General features: G+C 42.7%; 1 protein-coding gene across 2 annotated transcripts in view; it reads left to right on the top strand.

Moving 5' to 3' along the window:
• The window catches only part of ptprt (protein tyrosine phosphatase receptor type T), a 313345-nt gene that overhangs the window by 146806 nt on the left and 145506 nt on the right, over positions 1 to 21033 (top strand). For both annotated transcript variants that reach the window (XM_007884878.2, XM_042341838.1), the window contains one exon: positions 5346 to 5639. In XM_007884878.2, the coding sequence (XP_007883069.2) occupies positions 5346 to 5639 (294 nt within the window). The remainder of the gene's footprint in view (positions 1 to 5345; positions 5640 to 21033) is intronic.

The raw sequence follows: 21033 nt of genomic DNA, 5'->3' as shown, positions 1-21033 counted from the left end.
ATCAAATACAAGGATTATTATTATTATTAATGATCTGATAAAAGTCCAAGGTGAAAGCAACTGACCAGTCATATCTTAGACAATGACCATCAGCAAAGATGTTTTGGAAAAGATATTTGGCCATTGGTAATGAACTTGCTCGGGAAGCATAGACCCAGAGAAGCTTTTGTTGTTTTGTGGAGTCCTGTAGCTAAGTGATTAGAGCACTCGCCTTGCAAGCAAGAGACTTGGCCTTCGATTCCCAGCAGGGCCAAACCTTGGACAAGTTTCCTTACTCCACACGCCTGATAAAAATCCCTCAAGAAAAAAAAGTAATAAAATTATTACAGTGTTATAAATTATTCACTTCAATCCACGGCTGTTTGTGAGACACTGCTGTGCACAATTGGCTACCGAGTTTCGCCCACAAGTATATAGTCAATTCACTTTACAGTATATTCTGTGAAGTGCTTTGAGATGTCTAGAAAACGTGAAAAACGCTATATCAAAGGCAAGGCTTATTATTATTATTACCGCTTTATCAGCAAAGTGTTAAATCCTGTGTGCTATTCCAACGTGGAGGGATTAACAAAGGCGGCAAAGCAATTGCTGCAACGTAGATTTCCTCTTGAGGCTTATTTACACCTAGATGCAATTCTGAGGCAATGTTATTATGAGTGCGAGGGAGTGTACTTGTGTGTTTGTGCTAACAAGAACAAAAAAAAACAGGTTATTTTGGAGTGCGGTATCTGGCTCACAGATGGGACTGACTTGCGTTACGAAACTGATCATCAATAAAATATGATTTTGCCAGAGACATTTGCTTAATCCGAAACACTGTTGAAAGGCACAGTTCCCATCACTCTCACTGCTGTGCACAGCATGGAAAAATTAAAATGCTATGTGAATTCTTCCGTTGATGGTCTCAGCTTGATAGGGATTTGAATGATTTGCAGAGGGAGGGGGAGGGAGAGGGGAGAAAGAGAGAGAGCCAGGAAAGCTCTGCACAGATTGCTTGGAATAAATCTCACATTATTAGTCAACTTTCTTTAAAAAAAACACTACAAACATTAGCTCCCTGATAACCTTCACCAATAATTTATATTCCCTAACAATGGCTTTAGTATAAAATCTGTTTCTGTCATTATCCATTTTGAAACTTGTACATGAACATAATTTATCTTTCTCAAAACCCTGAATGTTTGAATGGCCTCGTGGAAGATGTATATAAACCATGTACACGTACGTCTCTTGCATTTCAAGATTTTATTATTTAGTCTTTACAGTACAAATGCACGTTTATATAGTATAGTAGTAGTCACTTTTTCTGTGAAGCACTTTGGGACGTCCTCCCGACGTGAAAAGCGGTATATCCGAAATCACATTGTGAGTCGCACACCTGCTTCTCCGTCCTCTTCAACGCTTTAGTTCCCCGCTAACATGCATCATTTGAAATGGATGAGAGCTTTAGTAAATGTTTGTCAGGTCAAAGTATTAGGGGATTTGGGGCAAGAGTGGTAATTGAACTTGAAGTGCAGATCAGCCATGACTTTATAGAATAGCAGAACAGGCTCAAGGGGCTGAAAGGCCTACTCCTGTTTCATAAGAACATAACAACATAAGAATTTGCTGGCGAGAGAAGACCAAGATCCATCTAGTTCGCCTTCCACCATCCTGGTAGTTGCTTGACACGTTGTGTCCCAAACTATGTACTGTATCCTGAGATATTATTTTCTAGCAGAAATCTATCAACTTCCACGTGTATGCGGATGACTACCTCTCTGCCTCGATCCTTGATTCCAGAACCGCTGCTGTTCTCACAGACTGTCTCACAGACTTCCTGTCCTGGATAAGCGCAAACTTCCTGCAGTTGAAGACAAAAGACCAAAGCCATCCTGCTTGGCTTCCATCAGCGCCTCCATACCTCGGGCGCTGACAGCATCTCTCGCCACACTACATCTCACGGAGCCAATACGGAACCTTGGCGGCCTGTTCAACCCTCGACCGTCCTTCATAACCCGCATCTGTGTCATGACCCGCTCTGTCTTTCCCCACCTCCGCAACATCGCTCAGCTCCGCCACTGTCTCACACATCAGGCTGCTGAGACTCTCGTACACTCCCCAGCTCCTCCCTTCATAACCTGCAGATTATTTAGAACTCTGCAGCCCATGTCCTCTACCCCACCAGGCTCCGTGACCCCATCACTCCCACCCTCGCCCGACTCCACTGGCTCCCCATCCCTTAGATGATCGAATTCAGGATTCTCGTCCTCACTTTCAAGGCCATCCATGGCCTTGCCCCCTCCTATCTTTCTGACCTGCTACCAATCTGCCCGGTCCCTCCGTTCAGTGGGCTCCAGCCTGCTCCATGTCTCCTGCCTGACCCGCCCTACCATCTGCGGATGGGCTTTCAAACTCTTTGCCCCCACACTCTGGAATTCCATCCCACAGTCCCTTCACCTCGCTTCCTCCCTTACCTCCTTCAAGGCCAGTCTCAAGACCCTCCTCTACAATCGTGCCTTCAGTCACCCTCCCGCCTCTCTGCCTTCACCCCTACCCCACCCTTCCCCCATGCTTGGGTCCTGACTGCTGACTGTCCAGTGCCTTGGGATGTCCTCCCGACGTGAAAGGTGCTCTATAAATGTAATTTTGTTATTGTTGTTGCTCGCCCCTATCTCTGTGACTTCCTAACCCCCTACCAACCTGCCCCACTATTGGCGGGCAGGCCATTAGCCACTCTGGCCCCACCCTCTGGAACTCCATACCACAGTCCCTCCACCTCGCCCCCTCCCTTGCCTCCTTTAAGACCCATCTCAAGACTCTTCTTCGACCGCACCTTCGGACACCCTTCTTCTCCCCTGCCCTCCACCCTCCCTGATCCCGACTCCCAGCTCAGGTCCAAAACATTGATTGTCCAGCACCTTGGGATGTCCTCCAGACATGAAAGCCGCTATACAAATGTAATTTTGTTATATCTAATTTGTTCTTGAAACAAATGACATTTTCTGCTCCCTCTGTCTCCCTAAGGAGCCTGTTCCATAAGTTTACCACTCGCTCAGTGAAATTGTGTTTCCGCAGATTTGTTCTGAATATACCCCCCTTTCAATCTCAGGCTGTGGCCTTTGGTTCTACTGTTCAGTACAAGATAGAAGCTGTTTTATGTATCATTAGATATCTCAACATCCCCGAAGACAGAACTAAGCGGCAATTGAATTGGTGTTGGGTGGGTAGATTCAGACAATGGAGAATAACCTTTGTGGCTATTTTATTGGGAAGGGGGAAGAGGAGTGATTTCACGACAGACTGGTGTGCGTTTAACTTGGGGACATCCCTGGAGACAGTAACAGCAGAGCAATGTAATCAGCAGTGAGTAGACCAGTTTCTCCTGCCCTCCCCTCAATCTGTTGATCGAGGGCTGCTCTATTGAAAGAAATAAGACCCCAATTTGCGATTTTGCGCATTTACTCGGCTGTTGGCGCTTGGAAATTGGGAGTTGATGTTTCCTGATGGAAATGACAGCACAGAAGGCGGTGTGCTGGGTTAGCTCCTCCACTTCAAATCCAATTCCGTGCTCATAGCTAGATCCTTTTTATAACACTTCTACTAATCCAACTCGCTTCTGAGTGTGTTATGGTTTTAGCTTTGATTGCCACTTGCGACAAAGCAGACTGCCCAATCTAACATCCCTATGAAATCGAACCTTCCTGAACTCTCGCATTGGGGATTGTGAAGCTCTATCTACTTGTTGTCAGTTTACCAACATCTCTGATGACTGGCGAGCACCGGCTGGTAAGGCAGGAGACCGGTAGGGAGTGGTGACGGGAATCAGTTCAGATCAAAATGCTCCTGAATCAGTCTCCTCAAGGTTGCTTAGTCACAGGGCTGTGAACTCCCAAACTTCACCACTCAACCCAACATCATATTAATGCTTCACACAATACAGTGTAAAGTGTAGCGACCTCGGTTTAACTCTTTGGAGGATGGCACCTCCAAAAATGTAGCCCCTGGACTGTGTGAATTCCGATTTGGGGCTTGAACCCACAACCTTCTGACTTCGATGCAAGGGTGATTGATGCATATTAATTATTGCCAAGGGTAGCGACTGCTTGAAACAAGGAGCATGGGGAAAAGTTTATTTTAAGCACTGCAGAAAATGTGTTTCAGAGTCGAAACGTAATGCAGCAATTGGGTCAAATTCCAAACCCTGTCAAATGGCACATTAATAGAGTAAATCTAGATCCAGGTGGAATTTCTACCCGTGCGTTCTGCCCCTAATCTTCAATGCAAGCCCTTTCGTTTCAGACTCACTGACCAGCAGAAATAGCTTCTCCATTAGGTTTGGCTTTGAAATATTTTCAGCGAAGGCCACGTAAATGGTACTCAGATTTGCATGAGATGTGTGGAAAACCATCTGACAAAAAAAAGGGACAAAAATAAATGTTATGTACTGAAATCAAATGTGAACAGGATCTGTCATCACATTTACAAACGGTGGGGAATAAATTGCAAGCAAAACAGGAGACAAAACAAGCTGGGAGGAAACAAATAATAATTTGCTCTCAAACATCGCAGTTGAGGGATATGTTGCAGTGACAATAGGCAGATGAATAACTGGACATATGTTAGCATAAGCAACAAAAAGCAATGAAAGCCATAATTAATGTCACACAAAGTTGTTCTGATAAATAGACAGTCATTCAGCTGTCGAGTGATTGTTCCTCTGTTGTGCATCTGCTGATGTTTATGAAAAAGGCTGAAAGAGAAGCAAATGAGTCTCACACACAATCAGCCTTTCAATTCATTGAGTTCTTATCAAATGGAAAATCCCCCTCCAACCAAACCCACATTTAGCAAGTTTCATTATTTGCATTTGAAGTTCGCAGAAAGAGAGGCTGGTGTTAGACCTGCCACACTGAGGGTTATTATTCTGGATAAACACCCAGATGAAACTGACTCCACTTTTCCATTGCATCAATAATCTGCAAACTCCAGGCTGGTGCTCCAGTGCAGTGCTGGGGTTGGAGGGGAGCGCTGCATTGTCAGAGGTGCCATCCTTCAGATGAGATGATAAACCGAGATCCTATCTAGGCCCCGTTCAGGTGGACATTAAAGATCCCGCGGATATTTGTGGGACATTGTTGTACCAAACTCACCGAAACTCACCACGAAACAAATACACAGACCACATGAAAATTACATTTGTATGGCGCCTTTCACATTGGGGGGACGTCCCAAGGCGCTGGACACTTGGGACAATACACAGACCTCTGTGAAAATCCTGCAAAGCACTTTGAGACGCCTTGCCGACGTGACTGTATGAAATGCGAGCGTTTGTTTTTAATTGATTCCTTGTTGTTGTGTTACAGAACCCCCGACCCCCATTGCCCCACCCGAGCTCCTGGCGGTCGGGGCTACGTACCTGTGGATCAAGCCCAATGCAAATTCCATCATCGGCGACGGACCCATCATCCTGAAGGAGGTGGAATACCGGACTACCGCAGGCAACTGGGCGGAAACTCACATTGTGGACTCCCACAACTACAAGCTGTGGCACCTCGACCCGGATGTGGAGTATGAAATCCGGGTGTTGCTGACGCGACCTGGAGACGGAGGCACAGGACCCCCCGGCCCCCCACTGACCACCAGGACCAAGTGTGCAGGTGAGGGTCTCGTGTTGTCACTTCTGCAATCCTTCAAGACCCGTTTCAAGACCCTCCTCTTCGACCGTGCCTTCGGTCACCCCCCTACCCTTCCCGTTCTCCCAGCCCCCTGATCCCAACCACCAGCTCAGGAGAGGATCTCTGACTGTCCAGCACCTTGGGATGTCCTCCTGATGTAAAAGATGCTGGATAAATGTAATTTGTTGTTGTTTTTGTCACGTGGGGAGCTCAGGATCTCAAACAAACCGCCTGGTAAGGTGGAGTGAGAAGGTGAAATTACTGGGTTTTTTTGGAACTAACTGAGGAGAACAGTGCAAATGGCAATCATCATTGTTGTGGTTAGGGTTGGTGAACATCCATAAAAATTGGTGAAAGTCGTTTTAAAAATGAATCTTTTTACCCAATTTGCACCCGTACAGCATGATTATACTGAGATTGAATGCAGTTTGTGTTTTCCGCAGTGATTCAATAATAATCCTGGCATTTGATTATTGCGCATTATCACGTCGTTGAGATGTCTCAAAGAGCCTCACAGAATTTTACTGTAAAGTGCAGGGACTGTGTATTTTGTGGGCAGACAAGACAGCAAGTTTGCACAAAGCAATGCCCTGCAAACAGCAATGATACGAATGACCAATTTTATTTGAGAGATTGTCAACCAGGACCCTGGGAGAAAGAAAAACTCCCTTCTCTTTTCAAATTCAAAGATGTTAAATGGGGATATTTAACATCTACCTGAATGGGCAGATAGGACCTTGGTTTAAACGTCTCATCCAGAGGACAGCACTTCCGACAATGCAGCGCATCCTAGTTTGGTGTGAAAAGCTCCCTCACCCAACCCAGAACTCGTGTTGCATGTTTGAGTCACATTGTGCAAAGGCATTGGGAGAGAAGGGTTAATGATTGCAGAGAACTTAGTTACAGTAGGTCTGTGTACACACATTTTAAATTCTGTTTATTCAGCAGAAATGGTTAAGTGAATGCTGAACTTACCACATGATGTTCCTGCTTCTGCTGTAATATTAAAAACCTTGATACATCTTGTTGATGTTAACTTTCTTATATAGAAATCATTCCCCTGAATAATAGAATGCTATCCCATTAATAATAAATGCTGTAAGATCAATCACACACACTGTGTACTTCACTAGATGGTGAGATTGGCGCTGAGTTTCAGATCACATGAGAACAATGTGCAAAAGTCCTTTCGGCGAGCCAAATATGAGTTTTGATAATGTTGTGCTCAAATTTGGTGCTATCTCTAAGTGAATTCCCCCTCCCTCCAATTTTTTTTTCATTTTAAGTTGTCTTAAAGGAAATCCGGTCAGTGAATGACTGACTGCCTGTTCAGGTGGCCATGAAAGATTCCAAGGTGCTATTTGGAAAGAGAAGGGAGTTTCTCCTGGTGTCCTGTCCAACAATCCCCCAAACAAAATCGACAATTGACTTCATGGCTGTTTGTGGGACATCACAGCAATGTCCCACAAACAGCCAAGAAATGAATCGCATACTGACCCAGACAAACTCCATACCCGCATCTCACCAGTTCTGACCCAGGCTCCACTGGCTCCCCATCACCGAACAGATCGACTTCAAGATCCTCACACTCGTGTTCAAATCCATTCACTCCCTGGCACCTCCCTACCTCTCCAACCTCCTCACTCCCCAATCCACCACCCAGCACCTCCGTTCGACTGGCACCAGCCTCCTGTTTGTCCCTCACATCCGCCACCCTACCATCGGAGGTCGGTCCTTCAGCCACTACGCCCCCAAACTCTAGAACACTCTCCCTCAACCCCTCTGCCTTGCCCCCTCTCTCCCCTGTTTCAAGTCCCACCTGAAGACTTTCCTCTTTGACCGTGTTTACGGCCACCTCCCCACTCCCTCCAGGTGAAGTCCGGTACCGTTAAGCGCTCTGAGACGCTACCCTGTGCGGAGGGTTCTAAATAAGTGCAAGTTGTTGTCGTTGTTTGTTGCGCAAATCTTTTTTGATCAGCCGGGTGTCTGACACTTGTGGAAAAGCATGTTTACGAGTATCCAAACCATATTAAGTGATTCAATAACAATCCGCATATGGACATTTTAGTGGCTGGAATGGAACGCTCATTGTCTCGCTGGAGGAACTGCTCAGATAATGCTATTAGGTGCAGGTTAGCCTGAGCCAAGGCAAATTTTGCCTACAAAATCCACCGTCTTTGTACTTTCCAGTAAATCTGTGAAGCGTTTTGAGACTTCATCCTGACCTGAAAGGCACCAAATCAAACGCAAGGATTATTATTTTGTATCTGCAGTGGATAGTTTTCAGAATGCAGGTTCTTAAATATGCTTAGAATCATAGAATTACACAACACAGAAGGAAATTGTACTCCCTATAGCCAAGTCCAAATCATTTATATTGAACGTTCAACCATCCTTGCTCAACTCCATTGGCTCCCCATTCCCCAGAAGATCAAATTCATGATTCTCAGATCCCTCCATGTTCAAATCCCTCCACACCCTCACCTCCTCACCCCATGCACACCTTACCTCTGTGACTGCCTACAACCCTTCTGACCTGGCCGCTCTCTCCACTCAGCAACCAGCAGCCCAGCCTGCTACTTGTCCACCATCCAACCCTCCCCACTGACGGAGGCTGAACGTTCAACCATTCTGCGCCTACTATCTATGGAACTCCATCCCACCACCACCAGAGTCCCCGCACCCCAACCTCACTCCCTCTCTACCTTTAAACCTGGTCTTCCATCTTTTCACCCATACTCTCAGTCACTTCCCCCCCACCTCCTCTCCATCCTCCTCAGTTCCCACCCCACCACTCACCTAGTGATTAGTGTGAAGCACTTTCACACAAGTTGTTTAAGCGCTCTGGGACACTACCCAGTTTGAGGGGGTCTATATAAATGCAAGTTGTTGTTGTTTCTGCCAGCAAAATTAGCTGCTACCTTTCCTGTGGGTTGCATTGAAATTGATTCGAACATTTACGTAGAAACATAGAACCAGAAGAATAAATTAGCTGCTTGTTTATGATCCTTTCATTGATGGAAAATCGTATAAAATCATCTTGCAACTTGCTCCACTTTATAAGACAACTCAGTGTGACTCCTAAAGACTATACGTGTAGCTGTCAGGCTGACTTAATCTAATCCAGTGTTTTGATACTGTGTTATGCAGAAATACAGAGGTGGCAAGATACCCAAGTCGGATTGAAATGAATACTTTTCTCGGGCGGGGGGAGTGGGGGAGATTTAGTGAACGATTTAAGTGAATGTTATTGTTCAAAATTGCCTTCAGGCTTCTTATGCACCTTGTTTGCATTCAGTCAGTTCAGCTCAGCCTAAAGGTAGTATTCTGCACACCCACTCGCTCGCTCGCTCCTGATTTGTAATCCTGAATCTGTTCCAGCAGATAATTTCATTCCCTGTCAAAATGAAACCTATTTGTACCTATTGCCTTTATTTACATTATCTTTTTTCTCAATCGATAATTGAATTTCTCGCAACATTTGAACAACATCGACCTGACAAACAGCAAATGTTCTCATCACCCATCGTTGCTGGATTTTAATTTTGTCAACTGTGTTATCTGACATATATAATAATAATAATAGTAATAATAATAATATTCCCTGCATTTAATAAAGCACCTCATCATATCATCGAGATGTCTCAAAACACTTCACATGATTTACTCCAATGCAGTGCTGGGGGGACTGCTGCAATATCAGAGGTGCAGGCCTTTGGTTGAGTTGTTAAACCGAGGTCCTGTCTATCCCTGTTCAGGCGGACGTCAAAGATCCTGTGACATTATTCGAAAAGAGAAGGGAGTTTCTCTCCAGGTGTCCTGAGCGACAATCCCCCAGAGAAAAATTGATCACTCACTTCATGACTGTCTACAGGACTTAGCTGTAGGCAAATCATCTGCCGTGTTCACCTACAAAATACCCAGTCACTTTGCAGTAAAATCCTTTGAAGCACTTTGAGATGTTTCGATGACGTGATAAGCTGCTGTATTAAGCGCAACGATTATTGTCATTACTCCCTCCAACTCACTCCCTTCCCACCCTTTTTCAAGTGCTTTCGGTCACCTTTGCACTCCCAACCTGGCTCCCACTCCCAGCTCATGGGCCATTGCAGCTCTGTAAATATGCTTTAGGATGGCCTCCTGACGTGAAAGATGTTGTGTAAATGTGTATTGTTGTGTATTGTTTTTCAATGCAATGTGGTTGTGAACAGCTTGAAATGGAAGATTTAAACAGTGCCTTTCTCTTTTGCATTCCTACTGCGTTTACGCACTAAAAAGTAAATGAGTTCAGAGCAGTCCTTCGACAGATGTGGCAATAATATCTCAGTAAGGTTTGCATAATAGCTCTATGTAATTGAACAGTGTAAATACTAATAAACTAAAGTCAAATTAAAAGTCCCAGGGCACAAGCGATGAACAAGAACGGAGATCGATACCTCATTTTAGTTGCCCAACAAGTATATTTGGAGGGAAAAACTCCAGCGCATTAAAATATATCACATTGACACTCTGACATGTATCATTTGTGGATTTTACATTCTACTGGGACGGCAATGCAATCTTTATGGTGACAGAATAATTGTTTAGTGTCACAAACCATTCCCTTGTGACATCTTAAAGCTGCTTAATGGCCTTAGGTGTTAACTGTTTTAAATTAGTTCGGAATAACTTTCGAACAAGTCTATCTGTCCAATTTTTGCTTACTTGTAAGCGGAATGCAGAACAGAGCAAAGTGCATGTCAACAGGATCAATAGAAATTGGCCCAGCAGCTGAATAACTCAAAGAACTGTGTATGGCCAGGGGAATGAGGCCAAGGGAATGCAGTCAGGAGTTCGCTTATAAATAGGGGCTGGTAGAATCTGAGGACTCTATTCAAAGCTCACTTGTTCCCTCACACATAACAGGAGCATGTGAAGCAAACTTATACCCAGATACAGCGTCAGTCTGACTCAGTCAAGTCCCCGCATTGGGTCTTTGAACTCGCATCATCTCGGTTGGCACTCCAGTGCGACAATGGAGGGAGTGTCCTGTTTTTAGAGGCCCCATCCTTTGGGTGAGACATTAAACTGAAGTCCCGTCTGCCTGCTCGAGGAGATGTTAAAGATTCTGTGGCACTATTCGAAAAGAGAAAGGAATTTCTTTTGTGGTCCTGGCCAACAATCCCCAATTTGGCAGCCAATTTGCGCACAGCAATGTTCCACAAACACCCACAAAGTGATTGACAGATTTAATCTGAGGGATTTTTGACTGGGACTTAGAGGAGAAACTCCCTTCTCTTTAGGAATCGCGCTGCAGAAACTTTAACTACATTTTGTAAATGATTCACAGGACACAGTGTTATAAATTATTCGCTTCAATCCACGACTGTTTGTGGGGACGCTGCTGTGCACAATTGGGCTGCTGCGTTTCTCCCACAAAATGTACAGTTAATTCACTTTACAGTATATTATGTAAAGCACTTTGAGACGTCTCGAAGACGTAATAAGGCGCTACATCAATACAAGGATTATTATTATTTATGACGGAAACCAACAGAAGATTTGATTACTTTCTGCAGTGTAGGCAAAAAGCAAATGATTTGCTCTGTGTGGTGCGACGGTGATAGGTAGCAAGAATGGTTGTAGACATGTGACTTTTGGCAAGTGATTCATAGATTTATGTGCAAGGATAGTTGATCAGTGATTGATCTCAAATGGGCTCACTGTGAAGATGAGTATACGAGCAAATGATTATTTTTTTCCTCTGCGAATAACCTTTTTTTAGCTTTATCATTGAGAGCCATTATATCACTGGTAGAGATTTTACTGCCAAATTGATGGGTAGTTGCCTCTGTAAAGACGATGGCACAATTTGCTCAACAACTTGCTAAATGTCAAACCTGGGTCATTGTTGTCCTTTGAGTGGCTTTTTTTTGTTCCCATGAATAAACCACTGATACAGTGAAGCAGGTTCATATGCAAGGGCATAAGATTGTTTACGCTTCACTGCTTTCTTCCCCCACCCACACCCCTCATGATGAAATTGCATCAATAAAACTACTTGTTTGTGACAAAGAAAACCAAGTCAGAGCTTAAGCGACCGGGAATAAAATCGAGGAAATCTTTTTCAGCACAAACGGTCGTGGAAATGTGGCATTTGCTCCCCCAAATCCAGGTCAGTTGAAATCATTGCATTTGATATGGTGCCTTATCGCATCGTTCAGACGTCTCCAAGTGTTTCACAGAATATACTGTAGAGTGGATGACTGTGCATTCTGTGGGGGAAATATTTAAGAGGGAAGCATCTGAACATTTGGTGCATAGGGGTATCGAGGGAGACAGGGCAGGGAATCGGATATGGGAATTTGGGTACAGAAATTGCTCAGCTAACATCTCCCAACCCCTCTGCGCTACCATTGGCGGCCATCACTTCAGCCACTACACCGCTAAATTCTGGAACTGTCTGCCTCCATCCCTCCATCTTGCCCACTTCTTTACCTATCTTTAAGTGGAGTCCTGTAGCTCAGTAGTGAGAGCAGTCGTCTCTTTACATACTGTAAAGTGAATTGACTGTATATTTTGGGGGTGAAACGTGGCAGCCAATTGCACACAGCAGCGTCCCACAAACAGTTGTGGATTGAGTGGCCAAATTATTTATTATATTAAAAAAAATTGGAATTGAAAGTAATTCTCCGCGCACAAACGATTATTAAGTTTCTTTACTTCCCCTCTGCAAGCACCAAGCCTCAGATAGATATGTGCTGATCAAATACCGTCGAGTCCCTGATTTTTTTNCCGCTGGTGATGAGGTCAAAACTGTGTTCAAACTCGAACCTACTGAACAATAGTCACCCAACAATCTGCAAGCCCGAAATCAGAGTGTGCAGCAATTAAACGACACTAATGATTCTGTGCTGTCACTTTACAAAGGCATGGGATGACATTAACAAGTTGGTTAAATGAAAGAAAGCCTTTGCACTATCGTGATTGTGCTGATAATTATATACTGCTTATTATCATTGCAGACATCTGAAACTTAGTTCCTCAGAGGTCATATCTGGAAGGGAAAAGAAAGCTGATGATATTACTGCCTATTATGAACGAAAGCATTGATTTATTACACTAATGAGAGTAGCATTGATGCCATTATGCGGGTGTGACATTTATTCTGGCGAATGACGTCCTGTGCAGTAACTTTAAGCCAAACTCATTATCAAACCAGTCACACGCGTTAAGTGATGCACAATTGCAGTTCTTCAGTCGGACTCTTTCTGCGCAGGGCCCCTTAGATTTGAAAAGGAGCCACATTCAATCACGTTGAAAGTTTCTGTAGGAATTTTTCAGAGCTTTATTTTAGCAATAATAATAATCCTTGCATTTGATATAGCGCCTCATCACGTCGTTGAAACATCTCAAAGTGCTTAGGAGAATACACTGTACAGTGAATTGACTATATATCTTGGAGGTGAAACGCGGCAGACAATTGCGTGCAAACAATCCTGGATTGAGTGACCAATTATTCATTTCCAATGGTATGAATTTTTCAGAGCTTTATTTCCTGAGCGAGCCGAAAAAAATAAATTCTAATCTTGTCCTGGACTGAAATGCATAAAATTTGCGTATGATTTTGGAGTCAAATAGAATCTTATCGGGCTTGGAGATTGGAGGCGCTGCCTTGCATTGCTGAGCCAGGCTGACGCTCGCAAGTTGGTGAATTTATTTGGAAAGCTTTCAGGCTTCGGGGAGATTGAGTGGGTTTGATTACCCAGTGATCGAAAAAATGCCACTTCCGGTTGAAACGAGGCCTAGTTGTTGGCAGCGCGCTACAGCTCTGAACAGTCAGTCTCCAGACGTTTTTTTTAAAAATCCAATTATAAGGTGGGTTTAAGGGAAAAGTCTGGCTGCTGGAAATAGCCACGGATAAGCATTCCACTGATTCCGTTAGTTATCAAAAACCCTTTAAACGTGGAGCATTAAAGGCAGCACAGTATCTCCCTCAATCAATTCAGTGTAAAAAAGGATAAATCTCGCCCCCCCACCCGCAAAATGCAGATGCATTTTACATGGGAAAGTAATAAGAATTGAAAGGTTAAGAAGTGTGCATCGAATAGATAAGTTGTTCGGGGAGAAATTTAAAGTTGTGGGTTACCATATCAAGGATCCAAGCCCTGTGATTATTTTCCGTCTCACCCCCTCCTCCCCATACCCATCCTCCAAAACAAGTTTGTATCAATTTATATTCAAATCAATAGGTAACATTTTCCACTTGGCCTTAACATTAATGACTTTTCCACTTTGTTTTGTATTATTATTTTTAATCTGGTGGTGTTTGCACAGTGCCTGGAAGAATCCTGGAAGAACCTGACACCTATCTGGCTTAATTTCCAAATTTCCGACTTCAATTAGGGACCCGACCAGTCATGGGATAACAATATCATCCATGCATTGTGAGTGTTATTATTGATCTTGATAACCTCAGAGCATGAAAGCAAGTGAGAAATTCACAGAGCCTGTGTTAATCATCAGCCTTTAATGGTGTGCCCGGCTCACTCAAGTAGCAACTGAAGAGGGATTTAGAAGTGTACTTCATGTTATATTTACATCTTTCGCATAAATCACTGGTGCCTCCAACACATTAACGCTTTCCGCTCCCTCTCTGGCACTGTTCAACACATTTTCTGCATCCAACAATAACAGCAAAAAGTTGCATTTATACAGCACCCTCAGTACAGGATAGTGCCTTGGAGCACTGTAGATTTCCACTAAGCAAGCTGTAGGTCTTCAAGTGGGATTTGAAGATAGGTAAACGGGGAATTCCTCTGTTCAGTCTTAACTCTTCAGAAAAAATGGAGACCAAGAGGAGTTTCGGTACTCTGGAGTATTTCTTCTTCGCTCTCTCCTCTTCACCCTCCTCATTCACTTCAGCCACCCAATTATTTGCCTTGGTGCAGCGTTCCGAAGCATCATCCTGCGTGAAGGGCACTTCATAAAATTGCAAGTTGTTGATGTTGTTGCTGCTGTTGTTGAATACTGGTCAGTTTCCTGCTTAATATGCTGTTTGCATGCTGTTTAGAAGCTTAATTCTAATTGATCGAGCGAACACAGTTCCTCGGGTTGATATCCCCAGGAACATTGGGTAAAAAAACCCTGACTTTTGTAGTGGGAACTTTAGCTTGATTGACGCCATCAGAGGACGACAATGTTTATCTGTTTTGCATTATTAACACCTCTTCAACCCATCATCCCTGTCCTCTACCGCAATTTCTCCTTTGTCTTCCTTGCCTTGTCTCCTCACTCTCTGCGAGCCCTTAAAAGCCTCTCTCACCCAACATGCCCCAGTTCTGACGAAGGGTCGTGGAAACATTGACTCATTTTCCTTTCCTTTCCTGAGCTGCTGAGCGTTCCCAGCAATTTCTGTTTCAGATTTCCAGCATCTGCAGTATTTTGCATTTTGTTTTTATCTGATTGCCCATTGTTTGGTCTTGTGGTAGATTTCTCCTGCACAAGCATCTTTGCTTTGTTTCGCTTAGCACAGGTATTAGATACCTCCGACTGGGATTTGCATTGTAAACATTTAGCAGCTGGGCTCCACAGAGTACATGTCAACAGATCAGAGCTTTATCTTGGACAAACTAATCTGAATGAAATCCACTTGTCTTCTCTCAACAGGATTTATAGATGTGAAGACCGAGGAAATTTTTTTAAATCCACAACTAACCTCTTGAGCATAATAAAGGATTGCTTATTTCAGTTGCACGTGATAGGAATGGAATTAGCAAGGTTGATTTAAATCTCCACTGCCAACTTCCATCACCAGTCTTAACATTTAACGTTTGTACTTGAAGCAGATAATGTTTTCAGGTGAAATTAAACCACACTTTTTTTTTATCAATCACATTCCAAATCTCCTTTGCATTCTGACGAAGGGTCGTGGACCCGAAACGTTGACTCACTTTCCTTTCTCCATAGATGCTGCCTGACCTGACATAGATGCTTTTCCCAGCTCTCTCTGTTTTTGTTGTCTATCTTACAGTTTACAGCAGCTTATTTTCCTATTGAGGTTCCTGCTTGTCCCCCATTCCTTTGCACATCCCCCCACCACTCTGGACCATTGTCGGTTGCTGTGCCTTCAGCCACTGCAACCCATAACCTCTGGAATGCTTGTCTCAATCCTTCCATTTCAAACCCTCTTTATATTGATCTTTAAATCTCACTTGAAGGTTAACCACTTTGACCGAATATGGTCACCTTCCCATTCCCTTTCACTCAGCATCCAACCGCTCCCATTGTACTGTTCTTCAAGACCTCATCCTGCATGAAGGGCGCTGTATAAATGCAAGTTGCTGCTGCTGTTAAGGCGCAAGAGCACTGGTTAAATGTTAGTTGAAAGAGCTCCCCATTGCAATTCAAATGTTATCCACAAAGAACAAATGTTTGAACATTAGTAGTGAGGACAAAGAGTCTGAACCATGGATTTTTAATGAAATGACAACATTGCAATTCCATTTCATTTGAAATACTGTAATACATTCTCGGGGAAGTAATGTTTCAAGAATTGAAAGTGCTGGTTTCACGGGGAATATTACACTGGTTATTTTTGACAGCATAATCACAAAAAGATAGGAGATGATAGCTAATTATGATACTTGGCTATATCTCGAATGTGGTCTTTTTACTGTGCAAATGCAAATTTTTTTTTCCCCATGCAAAATGCGATGGCATGGATCTTATTGATTTATGAAGGCAATCATTGTTTGTTAATGGTGCTATAGAGAAAATTGAAGAATGCTGCTCATTGAGGTATAGACATTGTAATTTATTTACTCTAATATCAACTTCTCATAAAACGCACTGGTGAATGACCCTGATATAAATTCGTTTTAAGCTTGCGTATTATCCTAGGTCAAGGCATATGCATGCTAAGTTGGCTGATGCTTGGGTTGGCAAACAGAGAAGTAATGTGACTAGAAAAGATGAATCCACCCATTTCCCCTTGAGTTGTAGTTTTAGGTTAATTTTACATGAATAAAGCTGCACTTGACATTTGAGTTACCAATTTGTAACCTTCGTGTTTAGTTATACTCGATGTATCTTAAGAGTTAAATAGATATGGAAGCTGGTTAGACCCCTATGTTTTGACCAGCTCCAATTGTGAGCTCAACTATAACATGTGGACTTTGTTCGAGATATGTGTGACCTCATTTCAGGCCTACAGTTATGACTCATTCTAAAATAATTGCAAACTTGCTGCCTTAAGTTTGACAAGTCTTGACAAGAGACTGTCCAAAATTGGCTGCTGCATTTGCCCACAAATCACACACACTCTACTTCACAGTGAATCCTATGAAGTGCTTTGGGACATCCTCCTGATGTAAAAGGTTTATACCAAACATAAGAATTATTTTTATTGAAGAATATCAAGGAGAGAGTTCCAGCAGTGAATAACATACATTTTGTTTTATCTCAAAGCATTTGAGATTTTATTTTTAAAGTGTTGTTTGTTTCCCATATAAATTTATATTGCTGGCTGCTCTCCTTTGAAGAGAGACTCTTTTGTGGTTGATACAACTAATCCTTGGTGGTAACTTGCCATCAAAAGGTACATTGGTACATGGAGTCCTGTAGATTAGTGGTTAGAGCACTCGCCTCGCAAGCGAGAGTACCTGGATTTGATTTCCGACAAGGCAAAATGTTGGGCAAGTTTCCTTACTCCACAAGACTTTGTTTATCTAACAGTAAGTAGGAATCTAGTTGTTAGTCGATTGGCAGATCGCTTTTCCGGGAGTAATAATTCCTTCAAAATAAATTAAAATAATTTGGTCACTCAATCCACACCTGTTTGTGGGACGCTGCTGTGCGCAATTGGCTGCCGTGTTTCGCCCACAAAATATACAGTCAGTTCACTTTACAGTATATTCTGTGAAGCGCTTTGAGATGTCTCGAAGACGTGATAAGGCGCTGTATCAAATGGAAGTATTATTATTGGTAACAGTGATAGAATGTCATTTCATGACAATAATGTCAAAATAACAATACTCCATACGGCAGAGTGGATTCCTCGTCTTATACACGGTTCCTTAGGTTGAAGATATAAATGCTAAGGTTTCCGTTTATTTGATCAGCCAATGCAGCAGTCAAACAAGATGAACTGAAACCGCAATTGTTGTGCACATCGAATGGAGCGAGGCTATTGATTATTCTGTTAGGAGGCATGTTGAAAACCCCATTCATCTAAACATGTCACACACCTTCCAGAAACAAAATAGCATGGCTACGGAATAGAGCGTATTAACTCATCTTCCAGCAAAGATTTGAGTTTTCGGAATTCGCCAAGCTAAAATGATGAAAACCTACTTACTACAGTAAGCCGTTTAATAAAGTTTATTTGGTTGGGACATTCATTCATGTCCTTTGTTTGTAGTCTGTCTCTGGAGCAGCATTAGAGATATCCAAGGAGTTGCTAATTTGACTGAGCATCCTATAATTTGTGCCTTTGTCATCCTTTATAAAACCCTTTAAGGTGTATCTACATTAATTATTTTTTGTCAGAAAGCCTTTCTCCCTTTCCGAGGCTGACATGAAAACTATTTTCCATTCCAACAATTTTTTTCAGAATTTAAAAAAATCCTTGCATTTGGTATAGCTCCTTATCACATCTTCGAGACGTCTCAAAGCTCGTCACAGAATATACTGTAAAGTGAATCGACTGTATATTCTGTGGGCGAAACGTGTCAGCCAATTGCACACAGCAGCGTCCCACAAATATTTAATCCCACAAACATGAATTAAGTGACCAAATTGTTTTTAAATTTTATTTATTTATTTGTTTGTTTGTTTGTGAGTGATGTGGTAATTTGGCAAAGAATGAGCTTTTTTTGTGCTGTATCAACTGCCGTAAAGCAGGTCTTTTGAAAACAACTCACCAAAGTACAGCCGTACAAACAACATTGTACTAAAATAAAAACAATCCCTTGTAGATACAATTCTTTACTTTATTCAGAATTTTATGTCTGGTCTACCAGGTTTATCAGCACTGTTGTCTCCGAGTCACAAGATTGTGGGTTCAAGCTCTCCTCACATGGTCCAGGCTGGTGTTCCAGTGCTGTGTTTGACTGTGAGGGGAGCATCACATTGTTGGAGTCGCTGTTCTTAGGATCAGATATTAAACCAAAGTCCTGTCTCTGCCAGTTCAGGTGGATCTTAAAGATCCCGCAGCGCTACTTGGAAAGAAAAAGGAGTTTCTCCCAGTGTCCTGGCAACAATGCCCCAGGTACAATTGATTGCTCACTTCATGGCTGTTTGTGGGACTTTGTGTAAATTGGCTCCCATGTTCGCTCGCAAAATACATAGTCACTACACGACATCCTGACGTATCAAATGTTTTTTTTTGTTTTGCAGTTCGTAATTTAAATTAAATTTAAATTTACATTAATTTACATTAATTTACATTAATTTTAATTTACATTAAATTATTTAATGTAATAGTATTTGGTGCCAGAAACACTGCCAGAAAAAGCCTTTGGAAGTTTTATTTCTTACCAAGTGAGCATCAGTGTTGAAGCTGAACTGGAGAACACCGTCATTCACAAAATTGTTTTTGGGTGGTTTTAATCCAATTAAGATTTTTTTCGGGCGCTGGTGACAAAAGTGCTGTTTTTAATTTAAAGGTTATCGATCCCATTACTTTCTTTAAATTACTACATTATTCTACAAAGCTACAATTCGACTCAATTCACAATGAGGTTTTCATATTTGTGGGCTTTCTAATAAGAACAATAACCCTTGCATTTGGCGTAGCGCCTTTCATGTCAGGAGGACGTCTCGAAGCACTTCACAGGACTCTGCTGTGGAGTGTAGTGACTGAGTATTTTGGCAGCTGATTTGCGCACAGCAATATCCCACAAGCAAATAGGAAACAGTGATATATTCCTGTGGGTCAACACAGGCACTAACTGTACTAAGAGATAACACTATCCATTGTTTCAATTCTTGCCAAATTTGATAATGACTTAATTTTGTGTCTTATGATCCAGAGAAGGACTCCTTTTCCCTTCCCCTGTTGTGTCCTTTTGAAATGAACATTAGTCATCAAGGAAGCACCTGTTTCAGCTGCGATGTCTACTTCCCTCCCTCCCCCTCTCCCACCCTCATTGATTAACCTGCCAACTCTCGCTGTCGAGACATTGCTGTGAAGAATGGCTCAGTCCAGTGAGCTATTGGAGGTAAGCTAGGGCCTGCGGAATTGGAAGTCCAGTGAAGTGGAGGTTAGCAAAGCTCTTAGAAAATGATTTCAAGGGGGAAATAGCACAGGAAAACAGATAGTTGGGAACCCTAAGAAAGGCATGAGGTTTCGAAAGCATGTTCACAAAGGCAGACACTTAAATGAGCTGCAATGGCCCATTTGAGAGTGTTTCTTTGAAATGCTTGTACTACACAATGTTAAGCTTGTGACAGGGTTTTAGCTTTAATGTGTTGTGATTTGCCATGGGATTCCCTGAGATCAGCAAACTCAACACAGAGTGGGATTTGAACCAGTGTGACCTCTTGTCCATAAGCTGCATCTCCATCCACTGCACCTTCGGGGCTGCCCATTAACTTGTGTAGTCTGAAACTAATAATAATAATACTAATCCTTGCATTTGATATGATGCCTTATCACGTTGTTGAGACATATCATTAAATAACCAATCCGCCAGTCAACTAACAACTGGGTTCCTACTTACTGCTTAGTAAACAGAGGCATGTGGAGTACAGAAGCATGCCTAAGGTTTTGCCCTGCCTCGAAATCGAACCCAGGTCCTCTCGCTTGCAAGGCAAGCACACTAACCACTACGCTATAGGACTCTCTGGGACTTGCTAGCGAAACCATTGCAATTGTACTGTTTTAGGGTAAATCCTACATCATCCTGTGAGACGCTCTCTTGTTTTCAGAGTCTTTCTCTGAGAGTGCAGTCTGTGAAGTATGTGAAATGTTGGAAGCATTGGAGTGTAGGAAACATGACGTACACATGATACAAGTTTACTCCCGTATAAAACAAGTTCCTGAGACCCAAACTTCAAGACTGTACATCCATAGATACTCTGATATAAACGGTGTTGAAACAAACAACTGAACTCGCTGGATGAAAGGGAGCATTGGTTGTCAGTAAATTAGTTTGCCATCTGAGCCCTAACAAAAAGCTACAGCACATTCCACGACTAACAAATCAAACATCTGATTAAAGGCTGTAACAGAGTTTTAATTAAAGAACCAACACTGACACCTACTGCACTAGGGAACAGCGTAATGAGGCTACAAATGTGACAGGATGTAAGTGAGTTGTGAGGATCGTAGATAACCAAGCAGTCAGTACCTTGTATAGATACTGAATTCATTATTCATTGAATTGATTATAAG

The sequence above is a fragment of the Callorhinchus milii genome, unplaced genomic scaffold (genome assembly GCF_018977255.1).
Source record: "Callorhinchus milii isolate IMCB2004 unplaced genomic scaffold, IMCB_Cmil_1.0 Scaffold18, whole genome shotgun sequence".
NCBI lineage: Eukaryota > Metazoa > Chordata > Chondrichthyes > Chimaeriformes > Callorhinchidae > Callorhinchus > Callorhinchus milii.
This window is presented reverse-complemented; position numbering and strand designations above follow the sequence as displayed.